Source organism: Styela clava, chromosome 5, assembly GCF_964204865.1.
Source record: "Styela clava chromosome 5, kaStyClav1.hap1.2, whole genome shotgun sequence".
In the NCBI taxonomy this organism is placed as follows: domain Eukaryota; kingdom Metazoa; phylum Chordata; class Ascidiacea; order Stolidobranchia; family Styelidae; genus Styela; species Styela clava.
In genome coordinates this window covers 7,352,191-7,374,130 of record NC_135254.1, presented here as the reverse complement: position 1 = coordinate 7,374,130, position 21,940 = coordinate 7,352,191, and the positions used below count along the sequence as shown (strand labels likewise).

General features: G+C 36.3%; 1 protein-coding gene across 1 annotated transcript in view; it reads right to left on the bottom strand.

The window, feature by feature from the left end:
- Nucleotides 1-21,403, bottom strand: part of LOC120344400 (uncharacterized) — a 32,918-nt gene extending 11,515 nt beyond the window's left edge. The window contains exons 1-14 of the mRNA XM_039413607.2: nt 21,172-21,403; nt 20,415-20,537; nt 17,714-17,861; nt 16,647-16,768; nt 12,395-12,498; nt 9,571-9,739; nt 8,158-8,477; nt 7,559-7,674; nt 6,464-6,579; nt 5,568-5,705; nt 4,701-4,837; nt 2,652-3,956; nt 1,737-2,034; nt 741-873 (exon numbers count right to left, since the gene is read on the bottom strand). Of these exons, the coding sequence (XP_039269541.2) occupies nt 741-873; nt 1,737-2,034; nt 2,652-3,956; nt 4,701-4,837; nt 5,568-5,705; nt 6,464-6,579; nt 7,559-7,674; nt 8,158-8,477; nt 9,571-9,739; nt 12,395-12,498; nt 16,647-16,768; nt 17,714-17,861; nt 20,415-20,537; nt 21,172-21,264 (3,322 nt within the window). The 5' untranslated portion in view covers nt 21,265-21,403. The remainder of the gene's footprint in view (nt 1-740; nt 874-1,736; nt 2,035-2,651; nt 3,957-4,700; nt 4,838-5,567; nt 5,706-6,463; nt 6,580-7,558; nt 7,675-8,157; nt 8,478-9,570; nt 9,740-12,394; nt 12,499-16,646; nt 16,769-17,713; nt 17,862-20,414; nt 20,538-21,171) is intronic.
- Between the last annotated feature and the right edge of the window lie 537 nt (nt 21,404-21,940).

Genomic DNA, 21,940 nt, shown 5'->3' with positions numbered 1-21,940 from the left:
TCTGGGATATTATACCAGATCTTTCTAATGACGACAACGAGTGCAATATATATAAAACTAAATATAATCGGGCAGTTGATCACACTTTATTTGGTATTTTAGATAGGTCATGAGTTTATTTTGTCGTGAGTCGCCGCAACCGCGAGTTACCTTGAAAACAAATGAATTAAAATAGAGAGATATTTTGAATTATTGTAGTTATTACAAGACAGAAAAATTTATAACACGAAAAAGCCGGTATTTTTAACAAACGCGGAGACCTTTTCAGGAGCTGTTACATGTAAATTTTGTGACCTCTTGCGCCCCCCTGTGAGCATCTCGCGCCCCCCAGTTTAAGAACCACTGGCCTAGTGGAAAAAATAACTGTGTTAGCATTGCAAGTGCACTTCATTCCCAGAGTTTAAAAAATTGAGCAGACAATGCTACACCAGAAAGATTCTGGTCCTTTGAAAAATAGAAGCTCTGCACATATCAGCGGCCTTTTGTTAACTGACCTGTGACGTTTGACCCCTTTCTCGAATCTTCTGTTAAAAGGTCAGTTGCGGAAGTTATGACTCGCAAATTGAATTGTTGAGTAGAATGCTTTATTATTACCTTATATTTTTCAAATTTCGAATCCTCAAGGCTCGGAATACCCTGGTTTCGGACTGGCTACCAATATTCCGATTATCATTGCTTTAATTATAATGCGACATTTCAGATGATACCCGATTCAAATCTAAATCTATCATCCTATTTACCTAAAACTCCAGAGTTCCAGAATTCCTTCATCAATATATTCATTGCTTCCTCAAGATGAATCTGGCAATTGCTCAAATCTCCACAAACATACTCTGCCAATGCTAAATCAAGTATGACGCGACCTTCATCTTCCTGGTAAAAATTGATAGAATATACAGAATATAAAATATAAGAGAAATGAGTATTTGTGTTGGAAGTGTGGAATTAAGGGTTAAAGCAGGGGTGAGCAAGGTTTTTGAACTCGTGGTCAAAAATGTTGCCTACCTAGACCTGGCGGGCCATGTGAGTGTAACGTAAAAAGTTACATTGTATGAACAATATTTACAGTGTTACAGAAGCAAAAGTGAAAAACAATAAGACGTGTGCCATTGGTTGTGGCAGCATCAGATAGGCCAGATTTGGCCTGTGGGCCACAGTTTGCCCATGTCAGGGTTAAAGTGCTAGACTTAACTACGATGGCATTGACGATTATCAATATCTTATGTCTGGCACTTCACCCAGAATGTAATAAATTAGCAAAACTGGAAACTAACTATAGCAGCTCCTTATATAACTGTGGCTGCTTCCACAGAGCCTTGTTCAGAGCAAAAGGCATGGGATGCAGTGTAAATAATATATTGATATGAAATGTCTCCTTTTTCCATGATTCCAATTTTGTTTGCCTACTTTACATCAAGTTATGTAATGGTACTGAAACCTATGGGCAAGGGGTATATTCACTTGGCTAACACAGACAGTCCCCAAACTCGTATTAAAACAAAAATAAGGAAAATCGGAATAAAGTTATGGCCGAACTCTAACTTGGTACACATACTACGGGAGCACCTTCTTATGTGATATGATATTATAAGGCAGGATACAAAGGACAGGAATATCAGTCTTTCTTCAGAGCAGACAATGTGAATAAGGATTATATGAAAAAAAATAGCCTTTCACAACTTCAGGTGGAAGATGCAAATTAATATGAGCAAATTTTTGTGTAAAAATCAACACACCTTCATTCCTAATTCTCTGGCAAGCAGTAATGCCTGTTGTAGGAGTAACGTAGCTCTTTGGTGATTTGAGCCAAGTCTTAACACGTTTCGTGCGATCCCTCGCAGCGCGGTTAACTTCGCCAGCGGGTCGTTTAAGCTATCAGCAATGAAGAGGTGTTGTTCTTGGTGCTTTATTGCCATCAGGTGGTCATGTACTGCTTCATATACTGCACCGAGATTACCATGTGCTCGACCTTGGCATGGAACGCTGTTGGCATCAAGGGCGATTTGAAGGTCAAGTTGATGAAATACAAGAGACCTGAAAGAGAGATTGATACAGTATTTCAAAGTAAGGCTGAGAATTGAAAGTTGATCATTCTAAGTTGAGAGTCATCCAATATATCAAGTCCATGCATTTGAAACAAAAAACTGGATAAGACTGGCACAAACCGGACTGGTAACCGAACGAGATACCTTGTCTTATTGGCTTTCGTCCCTCTGCATAAAATATCAAGATCATATCGAAGTTAATGTATGGATTTAGGGATATGCTTGCCCGTTTGGGCTCTCAGGGGCCAGCTATCTAATCCCATACCCGACATGAACTGCTAGCCAGACAAGATGTTGTGGTTCGGCAGATAAGCCGATTTTCAAACATTACTCTCACCAAGGACACATTCTATTCTATATTACATAGACCCACACGAGCCCAATGCTAGAACCCCAAGCCAACTCATAGGGTAACAAAACATCCAAAAGAATCAGGCTCTATATTTCGAAATGCTGAATATTCTTTTCACAGGCTTTAATGAGACATGGACTATCAGGAAAATAACTCAAAACTATAAGAGGAACAAAGATTAAATAGATATGACTTAGACATCCTGTTAGCTCTCCCAGAAGATAAATTTAAATCTTATTCAATCAAAAACTTACTTTTTATATTGCTTTAACATCAAGTAAACACTTCCTAGTCCACATGCAGCGTCGCCTCGAATATGAGCAAATTTTTCTGAGTATTTCATTTGAAGTTTCAAGCAAGAAAGTGCGTTTTCGAAATCAGCCAGAATTGTGAAAATATATCCCATCTCGCCATAAGATTCTGCCAGTAATTCCACATTGCCGAGATCTTGGCAAGATTTAATTCGAAGTTGACAATATTTAAACGCCTCTTGCGGATTGTTAGTAAGTTTATGGGCACTACATAGTCCACGATAGACTCGTTCAAACAGGGCTGATTGTTTTAACTCCACAGCACACTCTAGTGATTCTTCGAAGAGTGTGATTGCCTCATTATAGTTCCCCAAAGCTTCGTAACAGTCCGCAATGTTACACAAGACTCTGCCTTTTTCAGAATTCGGGCTTTCCATCTTTTTAACGACTAAAAGTTGGCGCTCGAAAAAGTCTATTGCTTTTTCATAATCTTGCATATTTATCGATGTGATGCCAATGTTCCCAAGCGCAGTTGATTGTAAATTCAAATCGTTCATTTGTTTTGCAACAAAACACTGATTTTCGTAACACTTGGAAGCGCCAGAGAACTCTCCAAGTGAGGTTAATACTGTCCCCAAGTGTCCGTGAGCTCGAAATTCACTTTTCGCATCCTTTGATTGTTGATAAATTTGTAATTCCTCAGAATGTAACTCGAGTGCTTTTTGGAAATCTCCCATGGCACGGTACGCAGAACCTAAAGCAGCACAAGCCTGCGCTCGCAGGAGCGTATCATCTCCTTGTTGCGCAAGCTCATATTGCTGCTGATAATATTTTAAGGCTTCTACAGGCTGTTTGGAGCTGACGAAAATATCTCCCAGATTTCCAAGAGCTTTGAAGACACCCCTCGCACTTTGCAGTTGATTAGAGAGCGCTAAAAACGAGTTCTGACACTCGAGGGCTTTTGTAGTATCCCCGTAAGATTTCCAAGCGAGGCCTAAATTGCAGTATGCTCTTGCAGCACTTATCATATCTTCAATATCCAGCGAGATCTTGAGACTTTTTTCGTATGAGTTGATGGCATTGGCATAATCTCGCAATGAAAAATATGCAAAACCGACATTGTAAAACGCCTTTGCAACTCCGGCTGGTTTATCAAGTCCGTTATTTTCTGTTATAAAAAGGTATTTGTTGTAAATATCAATTGCTGATCTGTATTCTTTCCTCGAGCTGTGGAAGTTGGCAAGATTCATGTAAGCTCGACTTTCATTTGTGATGTCTCCAATATCAGTTGAGAGTTTGGCCTGACAACTGTGAAAAGAAAAGTTTAAGTTTTTGTGCGATGCTTGCTCAAAATGAGATTTGGACAAGTAGACTTAAAACATCCAACATTAATGTGGGGAGAATCTAATAAATTATAACAACAAACATATTGATTTCTCGGCGCTCTCGGCTTTGGCGCTTCTGGAGCGCCAAAAATTTTAATTACAAAGACTTCAGCATACCTTTCTTTAAGCCTTCTTTAACAGCCCTCTTTAGGGTTGCTTGGTTAATTAACCTCATTATTGAACCCTTCTACCGAGAATTCAAAATTTTGATTTAAAAATACGATTCCAGCTTTGACTCCAATGAAAGTATGCTGAATGGCTTTAAAACTTTATATTAAAACAATAAACACACAGAACATACCTGTAGTGATAGAAAGCTTGGTACCCATTAGTATTATTGGTATTATTACATCACATTGGTATTATATCATATTTATTACTTATCAGTGCCAGGCCCCTCAAAATAATGAAAACTAAATACTGGGCACCCCAAAAGTATGTGTACCAATATGGAGGTAACTAATTTTGTTTGCCTACATTACATCAAGTTGTGTAAAGAGACTGAAACCTATGAGCAGGGTGTATATTCACTTTTTTAACACAGACAGTCCCCGAACTTGAAATGGAACTAAAATGAGAAAAATCGGAATAAAATTATGCCTTAACCCTAACCTGGTACACACACTACAAGAGTACCAATTACTGAATGCTATATTACTAAATATACCTGTAATGATAAAATGCTTTTTCATCATTATTCAATGCTTGGTATGCGACAGCAAGATTCCCATGTGTTGTACATTCTGATGATTTATCTTTCGATGAACTGGAGATTTCTAATTCTTTGAGATGATGTTGGATTGCCTGTTGATGAGGAAATAAGGTTGGATACAACAATTATGAAAAAGGAAAATAAGATCTGCACTGCAGTACAGATTAGACGAGGTAACAGCTTGTGAACTCGTTTGCTAAAAAATACTTATACAAAGTGTTAAAATGCTCTGAAAGGTGACGTAGTGTGCTCTTCAGCAAACATAATATATTCTTTTTATCTCACTTGTTTTTACTACAGCGCTCATAGTTAAGCACATAGTTTTTTTCACACGCCATATGATGAGAACAAAACAAACACCAAGTATATCTTGCGACAATTAACAGTTGCGGCCAAAATTAGAGGTCTAAAGTGTCTTGATATATAGACCCTAATGACATTTTTTTTTAATTTTATCGTTTGCATGCAGAGCTCTATCTGTAACCCAAATTGGGAAGCATTGGAATTAAACTACTGTTTGTGTATGATTGTACCCAAAAGTTCTCAGAACACTTTATACAAAAGCTATGTTTTCTCTGGAATATGTTCCGTGTGATATCGGTCATAATGGTCACCCTGAAAATTGCCGGAACAAGCAATATTGGACTCACAGCAAAGCCTCTCAAAATAGCCAATTTTTGTTAAATCGCTTTCCATTAAAAAACACGATGGCGACATGATTATGCCAGGGACAAACTATTAGTTATTGCATGCGAAAACACCATGAATCTCAATGAATGCAAACAGGTTAAAAAAAATCCGAATTATATTCCTAAAAATTACCTGTTCATACATTCCCATAGCACTGTATGCATTTCCTATATTTCCATGTGCACGACCCTGTGACGAAAGGTCACGAAATTCAAGACTTAACTCAAGATTGCGAGCTTGAAGTTTCAGAGCCATTTCGTAATCCCCAATCTGGAATAATATTCAATGTTAACTCATATATAGTCAAGATTTTAATAATCTGTTGCATGAACTGCATTCTCAACAGTCAATGTGGATATGGGATTAGCCAGTTTTTTTTTTCCAAGCAGGACTTGATGGTGGAGGAAGCTGTAACCAACCTGTAATTACGTGAAACACCCTGTGGTGGCGAGGAGTCCAGCAATCCTCTTGCTCATAACTATTCTTGCATGGGATTCGAACCTGCGAACCCGAGCAAGGTAATCTAGAAGGTTCCATTACATTTGAACCCACGTACATTTGAACCCATGACAATTGCACCTGTATGCTATTGCACCTATGGAATTTTTTTTGTTTCACGGATAGTTAAACCCATACTAACCCTAACCCATGGGTTTTAGCACCCGCATATAGATTGAACCCGTGGATATACGCATGGGTTCAAATGTACGTGGGTTCAAATGTACGGTCACCAATCTAGAAGCATGTGGCGAGCGTATTTTTAGTGCTCAGCACGATGTGCCAAAGTTTTTGTAGTCCAGATTCAATTAGAGAACTGGAGTCTAGTTTTGTTCAAACCTGAATATAGGAGCCAACCCTTTTCTAAACTATCTGGAGTTCGTACTTGGATATAATTTTGTACGACTCCACAGCTCAAGGCTACAGGTAAAAAAAACTGAAATTGTGCATGCCTATATAAAAACGAAGAAACTATTTTCCAAGTATAGATTTAGAATTTTGCTACAGCTTGTTTGATAAAGAAGTGCTACCTGATGGTGTATGACTCCCAGATTGGCACAAGCCTTTGCTTCCATAGACTGGTTATTACCGGATAAAGCCAGTTCTAACAGCCTTTCATAGGATAATTGAGCTTTCTGCATATCACCTAAAATATAGAAAGAGATTTATAGGAAAAATTAAGAACAAAAATCATATTAATAATTATATTAATTAATAGAAATTATAATTAAGTGTTATTTCTTGGTAGCAAAATGAGGGCCAAATTCTGCAAAACTTGGCATAGCATATCTCACTGTGGGGAAACTGTGTGAACGTACTGTGTGAGACTCAAATCAAAAGTCTGTAATAAATATGTGTAAAAGGTGGCAATTTAGAGTTCACATTACTGCTGCTTGGATACAACTTCCAGGAAAAAGCATGAGTAACAGTATATTTTGTATCTCATCAGTTTACTATTAGAGGAATGCGTGTCCCAATTTACCTTATATTAGTATTACGGGATCAGATCACATAAATTTTAATAAACAGTTCAAGGCAGAACAATTATTGTTGCAATTTTTAAATTACATTGTCCTGAAAATGCCTGTTTGATATCAAATAAATCAAATTCTCAAGGCATTTCTAATTACGGTAAATACAGATACAGTAATACATTTACAATTCTAGCCCAGCAATGTGTTGGGAGAATTCTCATATTTGAATAACAATAAAAACAGAATAGGATTCTGGATTCGATTTAAATATACCAGAATAGTGCACTAGATGTACAGGTTGTCAATAAAGTCTCTTTACAATTTCAATTTTGGTAAAAAGTCAGTTCTCAATATATCTTAACCAAAAACCAGGTTTGTAATTTTTAATCAATAATTGTTCAAGTATTTTTACTTCATTTAATACAATTGTAAGGGCTAAAACAATATATGGTATCGATGAATTCCCCTTTGTAATTTTAGAAATTTCCAAGACTTTATATAAGAAACTCCTCATACTTATTAATTACCCTTCTCATGAGATAAATAGGAAAAGCCTATCAGGACAGTAAACCTTATGTATCAAACAATGCTGTTCAGCACAATCAAATTCTTTAGAATTTGGAAGAAAGTAATATATAACATAACGTTCACCTGTATGTCTTGCAATATAACCAAGAGATGAAAGTGTTTGTGATTCAGATTCTTTATCACCGATACTTCGACTTATTTCAATGGATTTTTGAAGACAAGAAATCTCTTCAGGATATCTATAAAAATATGGATTCATTGAAAAATTTAACTTCATTGTTAAAATGGGGATTTTAATTAGAAAAGTTTATCTAGTTATTTTTTTCTAGTTCTGTAACATTTTGTACTAACATATACCCCATCAAAAGTTACAAGTAGGAATAAAGGGTCAGATGTCAAATAAGAGTTTGGCATGTTTTCATTGAGGTTTGAGACAGAGTCATATTTTTAAATCCTCCAAAGGCTACTTTAAACAGAGTATTGTTTTTAGGATAGAATTCACATATTCTCTCGAGGAGAGGAAAGTCGAAAACAAGGCTTAATCATAAAACGGACCACAGCCTCTCATCTGGTTACCAGTCAAAGTCGGGTATGGAATTAGTTAGTCAGTTATTGGGTTTTCCAAAGCATGGACTTTATGGTGGAGGAAGCCATGAACGACCAACAGATTATTGAAAAATACGAAAAGTTAAGTTAATTACACTACGGTAATTTAAACATACTTCTGCATTTTATGATATACAGTTGCAAGATCCACCCTGGCTTTTGCCTCCTCTCTTGCTCCATCTTGTGAATCTGAATCAAATTCATCTGTTGTCACTCTCAAACATTCCAATTGCCACTGGAGGGCACTATCAAGGTCACCCAAGGTTAAATAAGCAGTGGCGATGAGCCCAAGCTGTCGACACCACCCAGTGATGTCCTTCAAGTTGCGTAGAATAGCCGCACTTTGTTTGTGACTCTCTACTGCCAATTGGTGGTCACCTAAAGCAGTGTGAACATGTCCGAGTGAACTGAACGCGGATGCCATTGCTCTATCATCCTGAAAAAAAGAGACGGATTGATATGATTGCGTTTATATAAAACATAGCGAATACCAAGTATAATGCATAACCAGGAGAAACCGCTCAAAAATCAACCACACACTTTTTACAAATTGTATATTTTCTGAGTGAATTTATTTATGTGTGGGGAAGATCGTTCCATTCAGCAGATATGCACTGTGTGAAATCTGATTGGAAAATTTGGAACAAAGATGCAAAACAATGATTTGATGAATAAAATAACTCATTGTCAACTGACCACAACTTAATTCATTGAGTCATAAATTCCATTCAAGACTGGACTTGACTCGTGGTTTACGGACTTAGGACAATAATTTCTTTCATGAGCGAATAAGAGGATTGAACAAGACAGATTAAGACAAGACAAGAATTTGTCACATTCAAAAGACACACATCAGCCCCATTCCATTTTTTATTCCATTTACTGCGGTTACCATAGTTACCCCGCCAATCGAGCATAGAGTCGTTCTCTCCCATTACCACAAACGAACGGGGAAACACCAGGTCGCTTAAACGTATTTAATAGACGGGCTTCTGTTAGTAAATATTGTTCAAAGTTTTTTTTATTATTATATAATTCAATATTAGACTCCCTCATAAGTGACGCTGCTAGAAAACCATTACTGGTTCATTGCATCTCCTTTCACGCTGAAAAAGACGGGCTTCTGTTAGTGATTATTGTTCAAAGTTTTTATATTATTATATAATTCAATGCTAGACTCCCTCATAGGTGACGCTGCTAGAAAACCGTTACTGGTTTATTGCATCTCCTTTCACGCTGAAATACAGTATTTTTATTTTACCTCACTGTTTGTACACTTTTGTATTTCCGATAAAAATAAACTACTGACTGACACATACACATGATAATATAAGCATGTTTTTTATGTGGTTGCAATTGGAGCGAAACTTCAATCTGGACTTTCTATGAAACACACATTACTAGGTGGAAATTTCATCCAGTCGTTTGGACGACACATCTAAACAGACGGACAGATCCAGACAGAGAGAAAAACTGATCATAAGAGTCTCCCAAAGCGGAGATCCAATAATATAAGCATCTGGTATTACCTGTATCGTTTGGGCAAGAGCAAGCTGTCTGTTGTGATTTTCTTTCGCAACATCGAAATTTCCTTGAGAATAGAAAGCAGCTCCAAGGTTCCCATGAGCTCGGCATTCACCCACGCTATCTGACAACATTCTAGACACCGTCAGATCTTCATTCATGTAGTGGATTGCTCTGAAAATAGTCAAACGAAAAATTTCATTTCTATATTCCAGTGGTTTTCAAACGGTGGGGTGCTCACAAGGGGGGCGTTGATAATTGTTTGAGGGGGCGTGTAGCTATTTGTTAGATTAAATCAGGGGTTCGCAAGTTTTTTTCAGGACGACCCCAACGACAACTTTCAAGTGTCCAGTGCGACCCCAGGTCAATATATATATTTTTCATGAAACTTTAGTAGAGCTTCTTTCACTGGACTTTTAGGTTTGGTCATGTGGTGGTATTGAGTAAAATAAGTTAAAACCGTACAGTGATGTTACAATAATCACCTACATTTTCTATAGCATAAGCATAGAGCGATGCCTATTGGCCTGTTTTACAGTAAGCCATGGTACAAACTGCTAAATTTAACATGGTTTTTCAAATCTTAGATGTTTTGACATCCATCCTCTACCATACCTCAGCGACCCCACTGACCCCATGACCTGTTTGCGACCCTACCTATTTATCATCCCGACCCAATTTGGGGTCGCGACCCCTGGTTTGGGAACCCCTGGATTAAATCTTGCCCGCCTTATATTGGATTTTACATTTTTATTATTGTTTAGTGATTATGATTCCATCCATGCATTTTCAACATTATTTTCGAATAAAACATACTTTCGACTTACTATCTGTTATTTGTAGCGTGAGTGAGATATTTTTGAGGTGGGGAGCCAGACTTGACAAATTCTAAAAAAGGGGCGCAACTTAAAAAGCTTAAGAACCAATGGTATAGTCATTATCAGCCAGAGTTATTTAATAGAAGGATTGCAATCTTAACCGTACTTTTCGGGTATTGAATTCGGTACATATCTGTCTCCTTATTTTGGGAGCATTAGACCTATTCATTTTGAATTTATACCATTATGTTCGTTATACAATTTCATTTCCTTGATCATATTTGCACAGATACACAAAGGCAAAAGTACGGTCACTCTATCTTGTGAAAGACAGCAGATCGATTTTAACATGTTTAATTACATATTAATTAGTAGTGTAATTAGTAAAATGCTTGAGACTTGCCCTCACATCTTAGAACTGAGATTTTCAAAATTGTCAAGAAATGAGGGATGTAACTATTCCCACAAACAGATCATTACATAAATTATATGTGATTCGTTCAATAATGCAATTGGAATTTTGTTTGCGTGATTGTGAAACATATTTCTGGAATGAATGGACTATGGCTATTTTCAAGCGTCATAAGATAATTTTAAGTATCAACAAGAACATCATGAACTCGAAAAATTTAGGTAAAAAAGTATGCAATTTATGTCCAATAATGATAATTCTCATCAAACGTACAAATGAAAATTGATTCCATATTCAATAAATAGCAAGAAATCACGCTTCCCAGACAGCCAGACTCCACATGATGACCGAAACATGTGCCCCATGAATTTTGTCATAAATAACCCGTACTTTATTAATATATTTCCTAAACACAAAGGGCCATTCATACAAAGCAAGAAAACACAAAGGCAGTTTAAAACGAGAGATCAAAATATATAAAATTGGCCATAGATAACCCATAGAAGATCTAACTCTCTGCACACACCTCTTTATGAAACATGACACTCCATGGGAGAAACATGTATGACACAATAATAGAATTCTTCAAATATTTTGTGATTTCACAAGAAGCTTTTGTTCAGTCACAATTGAATAATAAGCGTGTTTGTGTAATCATAAAGGGGTTGATAGTATTGGCCTAACGGTAGGTAGAAGTGGACGACTGACTTTCTTTGCTATTTAATACACTGATTAAGACATTAATGAAAGCATGGTTTCCTGTTAAATAACAACAGAAAATTCGAAAATAAATGTTATTTGAAATTAAAACACGTCATGGCTTATGATGTGGGAATAGGCGTTTTCAGAACCTTTGCTGTCGGCAGGCACTTCGACAAACTATTATCGACTTTGGTCGAACATAGCGCACAATTTATTTTTTACAATATGAGCATATTTTTAGATTATGAAACCTTGAATTTACACTATTTCTCATATGTTTTTTTCAGTAAGGGATGTCCGAAATGGATCAAATATCGGAATATTTATTGAAAAATAAAAATTCAATTAAACTAGTCTTATAACACTCCTGCATTGTAAATAATTCACTACCATTAATTGATATAGTTGGAAGAACTTCACTGCCCCACGATTGAAAGGCCATTTGTTGGGTTCTAGGAAAATTCGCCGTGGGAAAAATCGTCGCATTTTGCAGTAAAACAAGTAGGCTATTTGTGATAACAACAGTTAAGTTTTTGAAGTATCTTTTTATTTAAAAAAGATTCGTTATTTAAGAGCATGCCCCAACTTTAACCCTATTTCAAAATTTCCTGCTGCAGATTTTCCGGACACTCATTCGTTCAGTGAGTCAGTTAGTCAGTAGTTTATTTTTCACCAAAATGAAAATGCACTCACAGTGAACATAAACTTAAAAAAAGTTGAAAATGACATTTCATGGTGAAAGGTGACGCAAAAAACCAAAGTTGGTTATCGAGCAGCGACACCTGTGATAAGAGTCTAACTTTGATACAAGTTTAATAGTTCACAGCCAAGACAGAAATAAATAACCAAAGAACAGATGTGGTGAAACATAAATTGGCCATAAACTAATCAACTTACTTTTCTGTGTCTCCAAGCGACCATAGAGCGCTGCTAAGAGCAGAGAAAACAGATCCTTTCAATTTGAGACTTCTGGTTCCTATAGAAACCGCATTCTCAAGCACCTGGTAAACATAATTAATAATTTTACAAAGTCAAAAGTTTGTGCGATAATGGACGAATATCAAGATTCCACTCCTCGGTAGAAAAATCTTTTAAACCTATATTACAAATATTGATATCCCATTGATCATTGTTACTATTGCAAACCCAATTTTCAACGTGACAATGTGTCCCTTTTATAAGGCTTTAATGAAAATTAATATATATGTAATATGGCATAATTATCACTAATATAGAATAGATATAGAAAACAAAAAAAATGAACACTGATAAACAAATAAAACATTATTATCTTATTTATGTTTCTCGAGTCGGAAACAAACAGAAGACATTCTACTTTAATCTTGTTGCATATGTTTAGTTAGTGTGCAGCTCCATCTTTATTTTGCTACAGCATCCTTGCGTTATACCCATAAGAATCTGTTTGCGCAAAAGGCATACAAGTAGTTAGTTAGCCTCACATAACACCAACTGTTAATTTGAAAAGAAAAACACTTGATAAACCTCTGAGATTTAGAATGTGTCACAACTCACAACGATGTAAATATTCAATGAATCAATCTAAGTTCTGCTAATAAAAAACACGACCGATGTGTAAAAACGAATCAAATCAACGTGGTGCCGGTAAGTATTGAAATCTCAATTATCTTTATTAAGTTTTTAAAATCAATACCTATCCAATTTAATTCAATCTGATCAGGTACTGAGAAAATACATTAAGCTGATTCTGAGTGACAGTTCTTGAGAAGAGCTGTGGGTATTAGAAATACTGTGAATCGTGGTCATGAAGAGGAAATAATATAAAATAGAAATATATTACAAGTGTTCTATTTATTCCATGGAGCAGTGTCTCTCAAACTTCTTCTTCTCACCAAGCAATTATGAGGTAACTACCCCCCTGTTTAGATAGCACGCTGCCAGTTGGGAGAAAAAACTATGACCCAGAGGCGCCGAAATAAAGACCAATTCAGTTGAAATTTCTATCGCTTTTTCGCAGAACACTCTGGAAAGCTTGCGGAAAATTTTGCGAAACGCTGCCATGGTGCAGGGCTACTCAACTATTTTTATCGAAGATCCACATACAAAACTTCAAAATTATTTGAGTCCGGTCTTTCCAGAAAATATATTTCGGCATCCTTAAACACACACTTCCTCGGTCGACTAATGATTATTAGCTAATCAAGATTGTTTATTATGACGTTATAGTTCTTTTAATATATCAAATCTATAAAAGTGATTTTATAATCGCCGTCGTTGGGTGGTTCACGTAACCGCTGGTCGGTTACGGCTTCCTCCACCACCAAGTCCATGCTTCCGGAAACAAACAATATAACTAATCCCATACCCGACTTGGAATGGTAACCGGACGAGAGGCCGTGGTTCGCCATATGGATAAGCCGTCTTATCGGCTTTCCTCTCCCCCAGGATAAATATGTAAATCCTATCCTATCCTACCCTAAAAGGAAGTTTCAAAAGTGGGGCTAATGATCCAAAATAAAGAATTAGGCGCTGTCCGAATCGAATACCCGAAAGGTCCGGATTCGGACCGCGGTCCGCCAGTTGAGTAGCCCTGCCATAGAGGAACAAAGGTAATAGTACAAAAGAAACTGACCTTTAAGATTAGAACAAAGTTCAAAACAACTCGAATAAAAATATTTTTGGAAAAATTACAATTTTAGTTGTTGTTGAATAAATGGGGCATAACAGATAACGTTAACTATTCAATATTTTTTTGTCTGCGGCTCTAGGCTGGAATTTTAACCCGAAGAGAGTCTGTGATTTTTTATATGTTTAAACAGTTTTATTGACTTTCTCTACCTTTGTAGCATTTTTGTATAAATTTCATGTTCTACCTGGTAAAATTTATACTAATGTCATGACTGCTATGGTTTTCAGTTTGTAGGAACTTTCAAAATATTCCAGATACACAAGACCAGGAATGTGGTAAATATTTACATTTCTGTATTGATCAAATTTAAAGTTTGCTGGAGTAAACATAGGATACTTTGTTTGATGGGATGGAATCACACCTTCTGTTATAGGCAGGGGCGCAGCCAGGATTTTTTCAAGGGGGGGGTTACGGTGAAATAAAAACGCGTTTATAGGTCTTTAAAAAGATGTTCCGACGATGGCAAAACAACATGTGCGTCGCTGTGTCTCATTAGCCTTTCTTTGCATGTCCTACTTTCAGCAATCGCCGACCATTCTCTTTGGTCAAAAAAAATCAATCAACTTTTCATTTCAATGCGTCGTTAACTATATTACTGAAAGTGAATTCGTCGCAAATTCAAATTCCTGTGATATTTGCACATAACGCTTCTCTACTTTTAGCGGCGATTTATCAACATATTATTACCAGTTTGTTAATAATGCATGCTATTACTTTTGGCAACAGGGTTAAATTGGTTTATCGTTGTTTCAAGCAAGAAAATAAGCATTTGTTTTTTTCGCTTATTCAGCAATCGTAAGTCAAATATTTCCCTATGCGAAAGAAAGTCTTCACTCCGCGGGGTGTCCTTGCGTTTTAGAGTTTCAAAGTGATGCCGAAAATGCCGATGATAGAGAAACACCGACACATGTGGCTATTTGTCGCCAGACCCTGCCCCCTTTGACAGGCGTCAATTCGTTTATTTTGTTTTGGCATGTCCCATTTCAACCTTTTAGTAATCGCCGATTATTACCCCATTGTCAACAGTTAAATAAAATGCCATCGTCATGATTTTAATTGAAATACCGCAAAAAATGTAAAATAAGAATAGAATGAAATATTAGCAATCATGAAACATTAGGAAATAGCATAAATTAATGATATTTGCCAAATGCCAATGGTTCATAAACTATTTTTGAGTGCGTCACGAAATATCAATCCATTTCCAAAATAAATATATTTGATGTTCCCGTATTTATAACTTCATAAAACGATTACAATCATTTAAAAACAAGCTCATGTATCGTACTGATTGGGAACGTCTTTCAATGTAAAACTCTTGCTTGTTGCAATTAACTGTTAATAAATTCTAATTTTTATTGCAATGCATCGAGACCTATATTACTGAAAGTGAAATCGTCGCGAATTTGAAATCCCGCGCCCGTGATAGCTGCATTTTGCGCATAGCGCTTCTTCACTTTCAGCGATAATTTAACTATAATAATTTAATTATAATTTAATAACATATTGTTACCAGTTTATTGGAAAGATCTGGAAGACAACGCATGTAACTGCTTTTCGCAGACAGACGATTCCAAACGAGTCTTGGACGAGTTTGCTACCCAAAAATCTCGAAGATTGAACATTATTCTTTAAAAAAAAATTTCCATAAGATTGAACATTATATTACGATACTTTTTACTCGAAGATTGAACATTATTTTGCAATGCTTTGTTTTCGAAGATTGAATATTATTTTATGACACCTTTTTTCGATGCTGCCACATTTGGCAATCCTTTGTTAATGAACCATACATTTCCAATAATTCATTTTGTTATTTGCTTATGATCCTGGTGCCATCGCTTGTTAAAGATGCACTATATAACTGAAATTCGTAATTAGCGATAAGCCGATAACCAACGATAACGTATGTAATTAAAAGTATGGATGCGTTGAATGTGGCGAGGCGAGAGCGCGCTTGTGGAATAGTTTTGACGGCAATAGTGTGATACGTCCGTTGCTATTTGTGTCAAGTGAAAGGTAGTACAATTGTATTTAAAAATGTTTAGTGTAGATTGTCACTTCCGTGACCCCCCGCTGGCAACTAGATCCACTGCCGCGTAACAGCGATAACGAATCGTAAACATAAATAATAAATTAGGACGCTGGGCGAAAGTGATAACGCAAAGAATAAAATTATTGCAAGTAAACGTAACACTATTAAAAAAAAAAAAATATTCCAAAGGGGGGGGGGGGTTACGACCCATGTAACCTCCCCCCTGGCTGCGCCCCTGGTTATAGGCCAGTATGGTAGACCTCCTATCTCCCTTTTCAAACTCAATACATTTTTCGTTTACCCCAAGGTGATCATGTTTTCTTTTTTACTTAAATATTTTTTCTCTGTGACATAGAATTTGAATAATACTGGTACAGATTAGTCAGCTTAGTAGGTCACATACTTATTAAGGAACAAAATATGTATAAATTACAAACAATACTCACTTGTACAGCATCTTCTGTATGGCTGTGAGCTAATAGTTCTTGACCAATCACTGAAGTTATTATAAATGGATTGGTATCGAGACGCATCTTACGTAGTTGAGACATGACTGGTTCAAGTGAGGCTGAAATGTAATAAATAAATAAATCATTAAATATAATCAATATTGAGATTACGGTGATGAACATAGCTAGAATGCAAGTTGAAATTCCAGAAAACCAATCTGATATTTGAAGGAATATTTCGGAAAAACATTTACCGGTAGATTTTTTTATGAGGATTCACACACTTTCACTACCACAAAGGTTACGGGCAAGCTCATACACGAGGAGTCACTCTTTTGGGTAATCAGTATAGTATTTTTTTTTTCACAGAAAATACACTTTATGCGAACAATATGGTAAAGAAATTCAAATATGGCCTATATGGATGAAAGGAGATGTGATAAACCAATACTGGTTAACAAGATGTGACACCCGCTATTAAATCTAACAGTAGCTAATAAAAAGTAGAGAGAAAACATTGTATCATCTAAAAAAAGGGTTACAGCAAAAATAAAATAATAAAATACAAGCACAGTCAAAAGAAAGAAGAGGAAGAACACAATTTTTCTGGTATGGCGAAGGACAATCAATTTATATTACTCTGAACGAGGTGGCGGTTATGGGAGTTGACCCTGACATCTAACGTATTTTCCTGATATCTTTTGCTATCAATAAATTAGCAAAATTTTTGGGTGAAATATTGGGTTCACAAGACTCTAAATAAAAAAATGTGAAAAAAGAGAAAACAAAAGCAATAGCCTTCTAGTGTCTTCCATCTATAATAGAGCACTGAAAAATTCGAATTGATCAATTCATTAGTTGCGGAACAATAATAATAACCAGATATATTTCAGAAATTGGTACTGCAATAACACAGACAAAAATAAGAACTAGTCCAATTATTTGAAACGGAAACCAGATTAACTATCCCATAGCCATCATGGAAGATGATTAAGACATCTTAATTAGGGGCTTCCCCTCTCCCCTGACGTAAATATTAAAAATCTATCCACATAAATACTCACTTCTTATGGGGGAATTCAACGAAACTTCAATGATTGCATTGAGCAATTGTGGATTCTTCTGATCTCGAACTAATCCTTCAGAGAATGAGACAATGGATTGTGAAAAATCACCCAGGCATTGGAGAGAAACGCCTTGTCTGAAATAACCCTGTGATGAAATGAAAATACAATGAGTGAATGTGTCTATGTAGACAAGGAAAGATTGCATAGACAAGATTCTCTATAATTCTGACATTATAACACACCACTCTGGTGCAAATATTGAAAATTGTTGATAGTCATAAATTAATATGCAATTCAAGAGTCATGCTGCACACTAACACAAATATATTCTGTAACGTTTCGTCTGACCGAAATCAGTTTTCCTCAGACAAGCAGTTTACAACAATTTGAGAAAGCATTGAGAAAGGATTGGGAGTTAGTCTCGCGAACCTCTTCTGATAGTCATAAATTACTTTATAATTAAATTTCTCCTGATAAGGAATAGTGATAGCTGCAAACAAACACTAATATATATATAATCAATCACACTCATATAAATATGTATCAATCCATAGATAAATTTATCTGGTATATCTAATAACTTGCACTTCTCAAAATCATACTATGACATTTAATGAGAGCTCAGGCTTTTACTTTAATAATGAACTCTTAGAAAGGGGACATAAATACTATTCAAAACTGTCGAGCAACTGAATGTTACCAAAGGAACCAACATTATAAATGAGTTTATCCAGACATTTAAAAATGTCAGAGAAGAGGAATATAAAATAAATAAACATTTCACGATGTCTTGTGAAAATATTTTCATAAAAATTAACAATAGGTATGTTGATGTGTATCTGCTATCACTAAAGCAAGCTTTGTATCATTCCAGAATATTTTGTTTTCATTTAGATTAGCCCAGTGGCTTTGTTGTTTGGTACATGCTATGAGCAGACTAGTTTTCAGATGGTTACGTGGAACATGTATATATAGTATCTCTTAATACATCAGTATATAGAAAAGAGCGGATAGAAGTGAATTTACATATTTATACTGGGGGAGTAGAAAGCCAATAAGATGTATGTATGTATGTTTATTTGCCTCAAAAATGTAACAGTATCTGCACGACTGCACTATAGTTGAACGGTATAAAAGAGACGGGACACATGTTCAAGACCTTACTGGCCTAAGACACAGATGTGTGACATGAACCCCAACAAGTTTAACTGCAGTTTAGGACTGCTGCGTTATAGTAGGACAACAGACATGAAATATACAAATAAAACTCTTGTACAATACACCACGGCACCACGATGATATGTACAACAGGCAGTTTATGGCACGTTCATGTCCCAGGTTCTGATGTGAAGGGATGGGAATAGGGTATGAATCGCTTAGGGCTTAGTCATATGGCGAACCACGGCCTCTTGTCCGTTACCAGTCCAGGTCGGGTATGGGATTAGTTAACCAGTTGTTTGTTTTCGGGAGCATGGACTTGAGGGTGGAGGAAGCCGTAAATGACCAGCGATAATTAATCAGAACAAGTCTTTGAATGAGCAAACTGAAATTTGGTGACTATTATTGGAGGGCATATAGACTTAATTTGAAGGTGTCAATGGGGTGATGCCGCATGGCTGATTACCGATATGACCAAATGCAGTTTCAAGTATTTTGTGGCGTGTGAATCTGCCGCAAAACCATGGCGGAATTTCCAAACCATGGCCTCTATGGTCAAACCCATGGCGACTGACTTTTTAGCTCCCACAAATCAATTGCGAGCTGCCGTTGCCACAGCAAATTGAAGACCAAAGGCGGAAAAATTTTGCCGCCATAACCACCGCATGTCGGCTGTAATAGCAGAGCTGCCCCTGATGGTGATAAATATTGGTTAAGTTGGAACAGTTTTTTATGGATACAGTTGGGATGGATTTTGGTTTAGGTTTCAGGTTTAAGTGGATATAATTCCTCATGATAAACTAAAATCTGGTACATAACTTTGTGAATATACCGTTAAAGTAGTACCATAACCACGGCAAGAGCTGCCAACTGTTCGTTCGTGACAGGAGCTGCGATGAAGTGGTAAGAACTGCGCCTTGATATGACAGTAAAATTTGGATCCGAAAATGCACAAAATTTAAAAAAATCCCAACCTAATAAAGTTTGAATTCAGTGTAAGTATTCAGTTTTGACATGCGGAAAAATCCATATTCATAGTGCAAAAATTGTGTCAGATTCACATTATTTGAGTGGACATGTATACTGGACTATCCCGAATACATCCAAAAAAATATTTCTAATCCGTAATTCCATATACATTTTAAAACTATGACACAACACAAATTTTTTATGTGAATCCAACGGAATAGGAATTAAGCTTTATTATTAATGTTATCATAGTGAAGCATGCAGACATCAATTGAAGGAAATGTGTGATAGTAGGCACAAGGATACTCACGTAGTATGTGTACCAGGTTAGAGTTAGGCCATAATTTTATTCAGAATTTCCTTATTTTAGTTCTACTACAAGTTCCGGGACTGTGTGTGTTAGCCAAGTGAATTTATGCCCTGCCCATGCGTTTTAGTCCCTTATACAACTCAATGTGAAATAGGCGAACAAAATTAGTTACCTCCATATTGGTAAGCATACTACTGGAGCGCCGGCACAAGAGCTTTTTTTCTCTCTTGGTGATGAAATTGAGGAATAAACAAAACCTACCATCACAAAATCAGGATTTAGATCCAATGCCATTTCAGCATCTTGCAAAGCATCGTCATACTGATGTAACTGAATTCTGCATAATGCTCGACTTTCGTATAAATTTGGATTGGAGGGATCAACCTAAGATAAATAAAACTATTTAAATTAAGGTAGTCAAAACCCTTAAAATTACTTTGCAGCATGACAGTCAGCTTTAGCACATAAAAAAAATACAGAGTTTAATTGTTAGAAGAGATAACAGGAAATTCATTGTCTCTAACTGCTAAAAAATGCTATATCAAAGCACTAGCCCAGGGGTTCCGAAACCAGGGTTCGCGACCCCAAATTGGGTCGGAGTGATAAGTAGGTAGGGTCGCAAACAGGTCATGGGGTTGGTGGGGTCGCTGAGGTATGGTAGAGGATGGATGTACAAATAATCTAAGATTTGACAAGCCATGTTAAATTTAGCAGTTTGTACCATGGCTTACTGTAAAACAGGCCCATAGGCATCGCCCTATGCTTATGCTATAGAAAATGTACGGTACGTGCTTATTGTGACATCACTGTTTGGTTTTAGTCTATTTTACTTGATATCACCACATGATCAAACTCAACAGTCCAGTGAAAAAAGCTCTAAAGTTTCATGAAAAATATATATATTGACCTGGGGTCGCACTGGACACTTGAAAGTTGTCCTTGGGGTCGTCCTGAAAAAAACTTGGGAACCCCTGCACTAGCCTATACTTACAAATTAGGAAACACAATATTCCAGTACCTCAATAGCTCTTGTGTATAGATGTTCTGCTTCTTTGAAAAATCCATTTGCTAATGCTTGTTCCGCTTCTTGAACGATTGATTTCAGAGACATTCTCAAATTTTGTCACGAAAACAAGTATATCAAGAAATATTGGAACCAATATTCCACATTATCAATTAATCGCAGTTATTTATGCTATAACAGCAATGGTATACAACCATAAAAACGATAGAAGTTTCAAGCATGGTAAAATTCTAAACAAAAAAACAAAATTAAGTTTTTACAGTAAAACTGTCTGCTTTCTTTTTCCAGGCTGCCTGGTACAGTGGTACGTCAAATAACTTCTTGGGATCAGGACATGCAGAGATAGCCTAGCCCTAGTGTTTCATGAATGATTTGTGTTTTTTGTAAATCAAATCGAATAGCTAGGCTGCTATTATTAATATATTTTTTAAATTAGAAAAAAGAATCTACTGGGGTCTGGGAAGAGATTTCTATTTAAACAGCACGAACACCACCCAAAAAATTCACTGCCTGTTGCAAAATAATAAATGAAATATCCGAATGAAATATGCAACGAGTTCGCGCGCCGCACATGTCTCATGCTGTCATTGAAAGACTTGGCTGGTTTAATTCATTCATTTAAATACAGTTTTCTCTCAAGCGATAAATAAAAATTAATACCAACTCATCAAAAAAGGCATTGGTTATAGTGATCAATATTTGCATTTAAACATTGTTATTGTTTAGTCTAAATAATAAATGAAATCATAGTCGCTACGGTAAC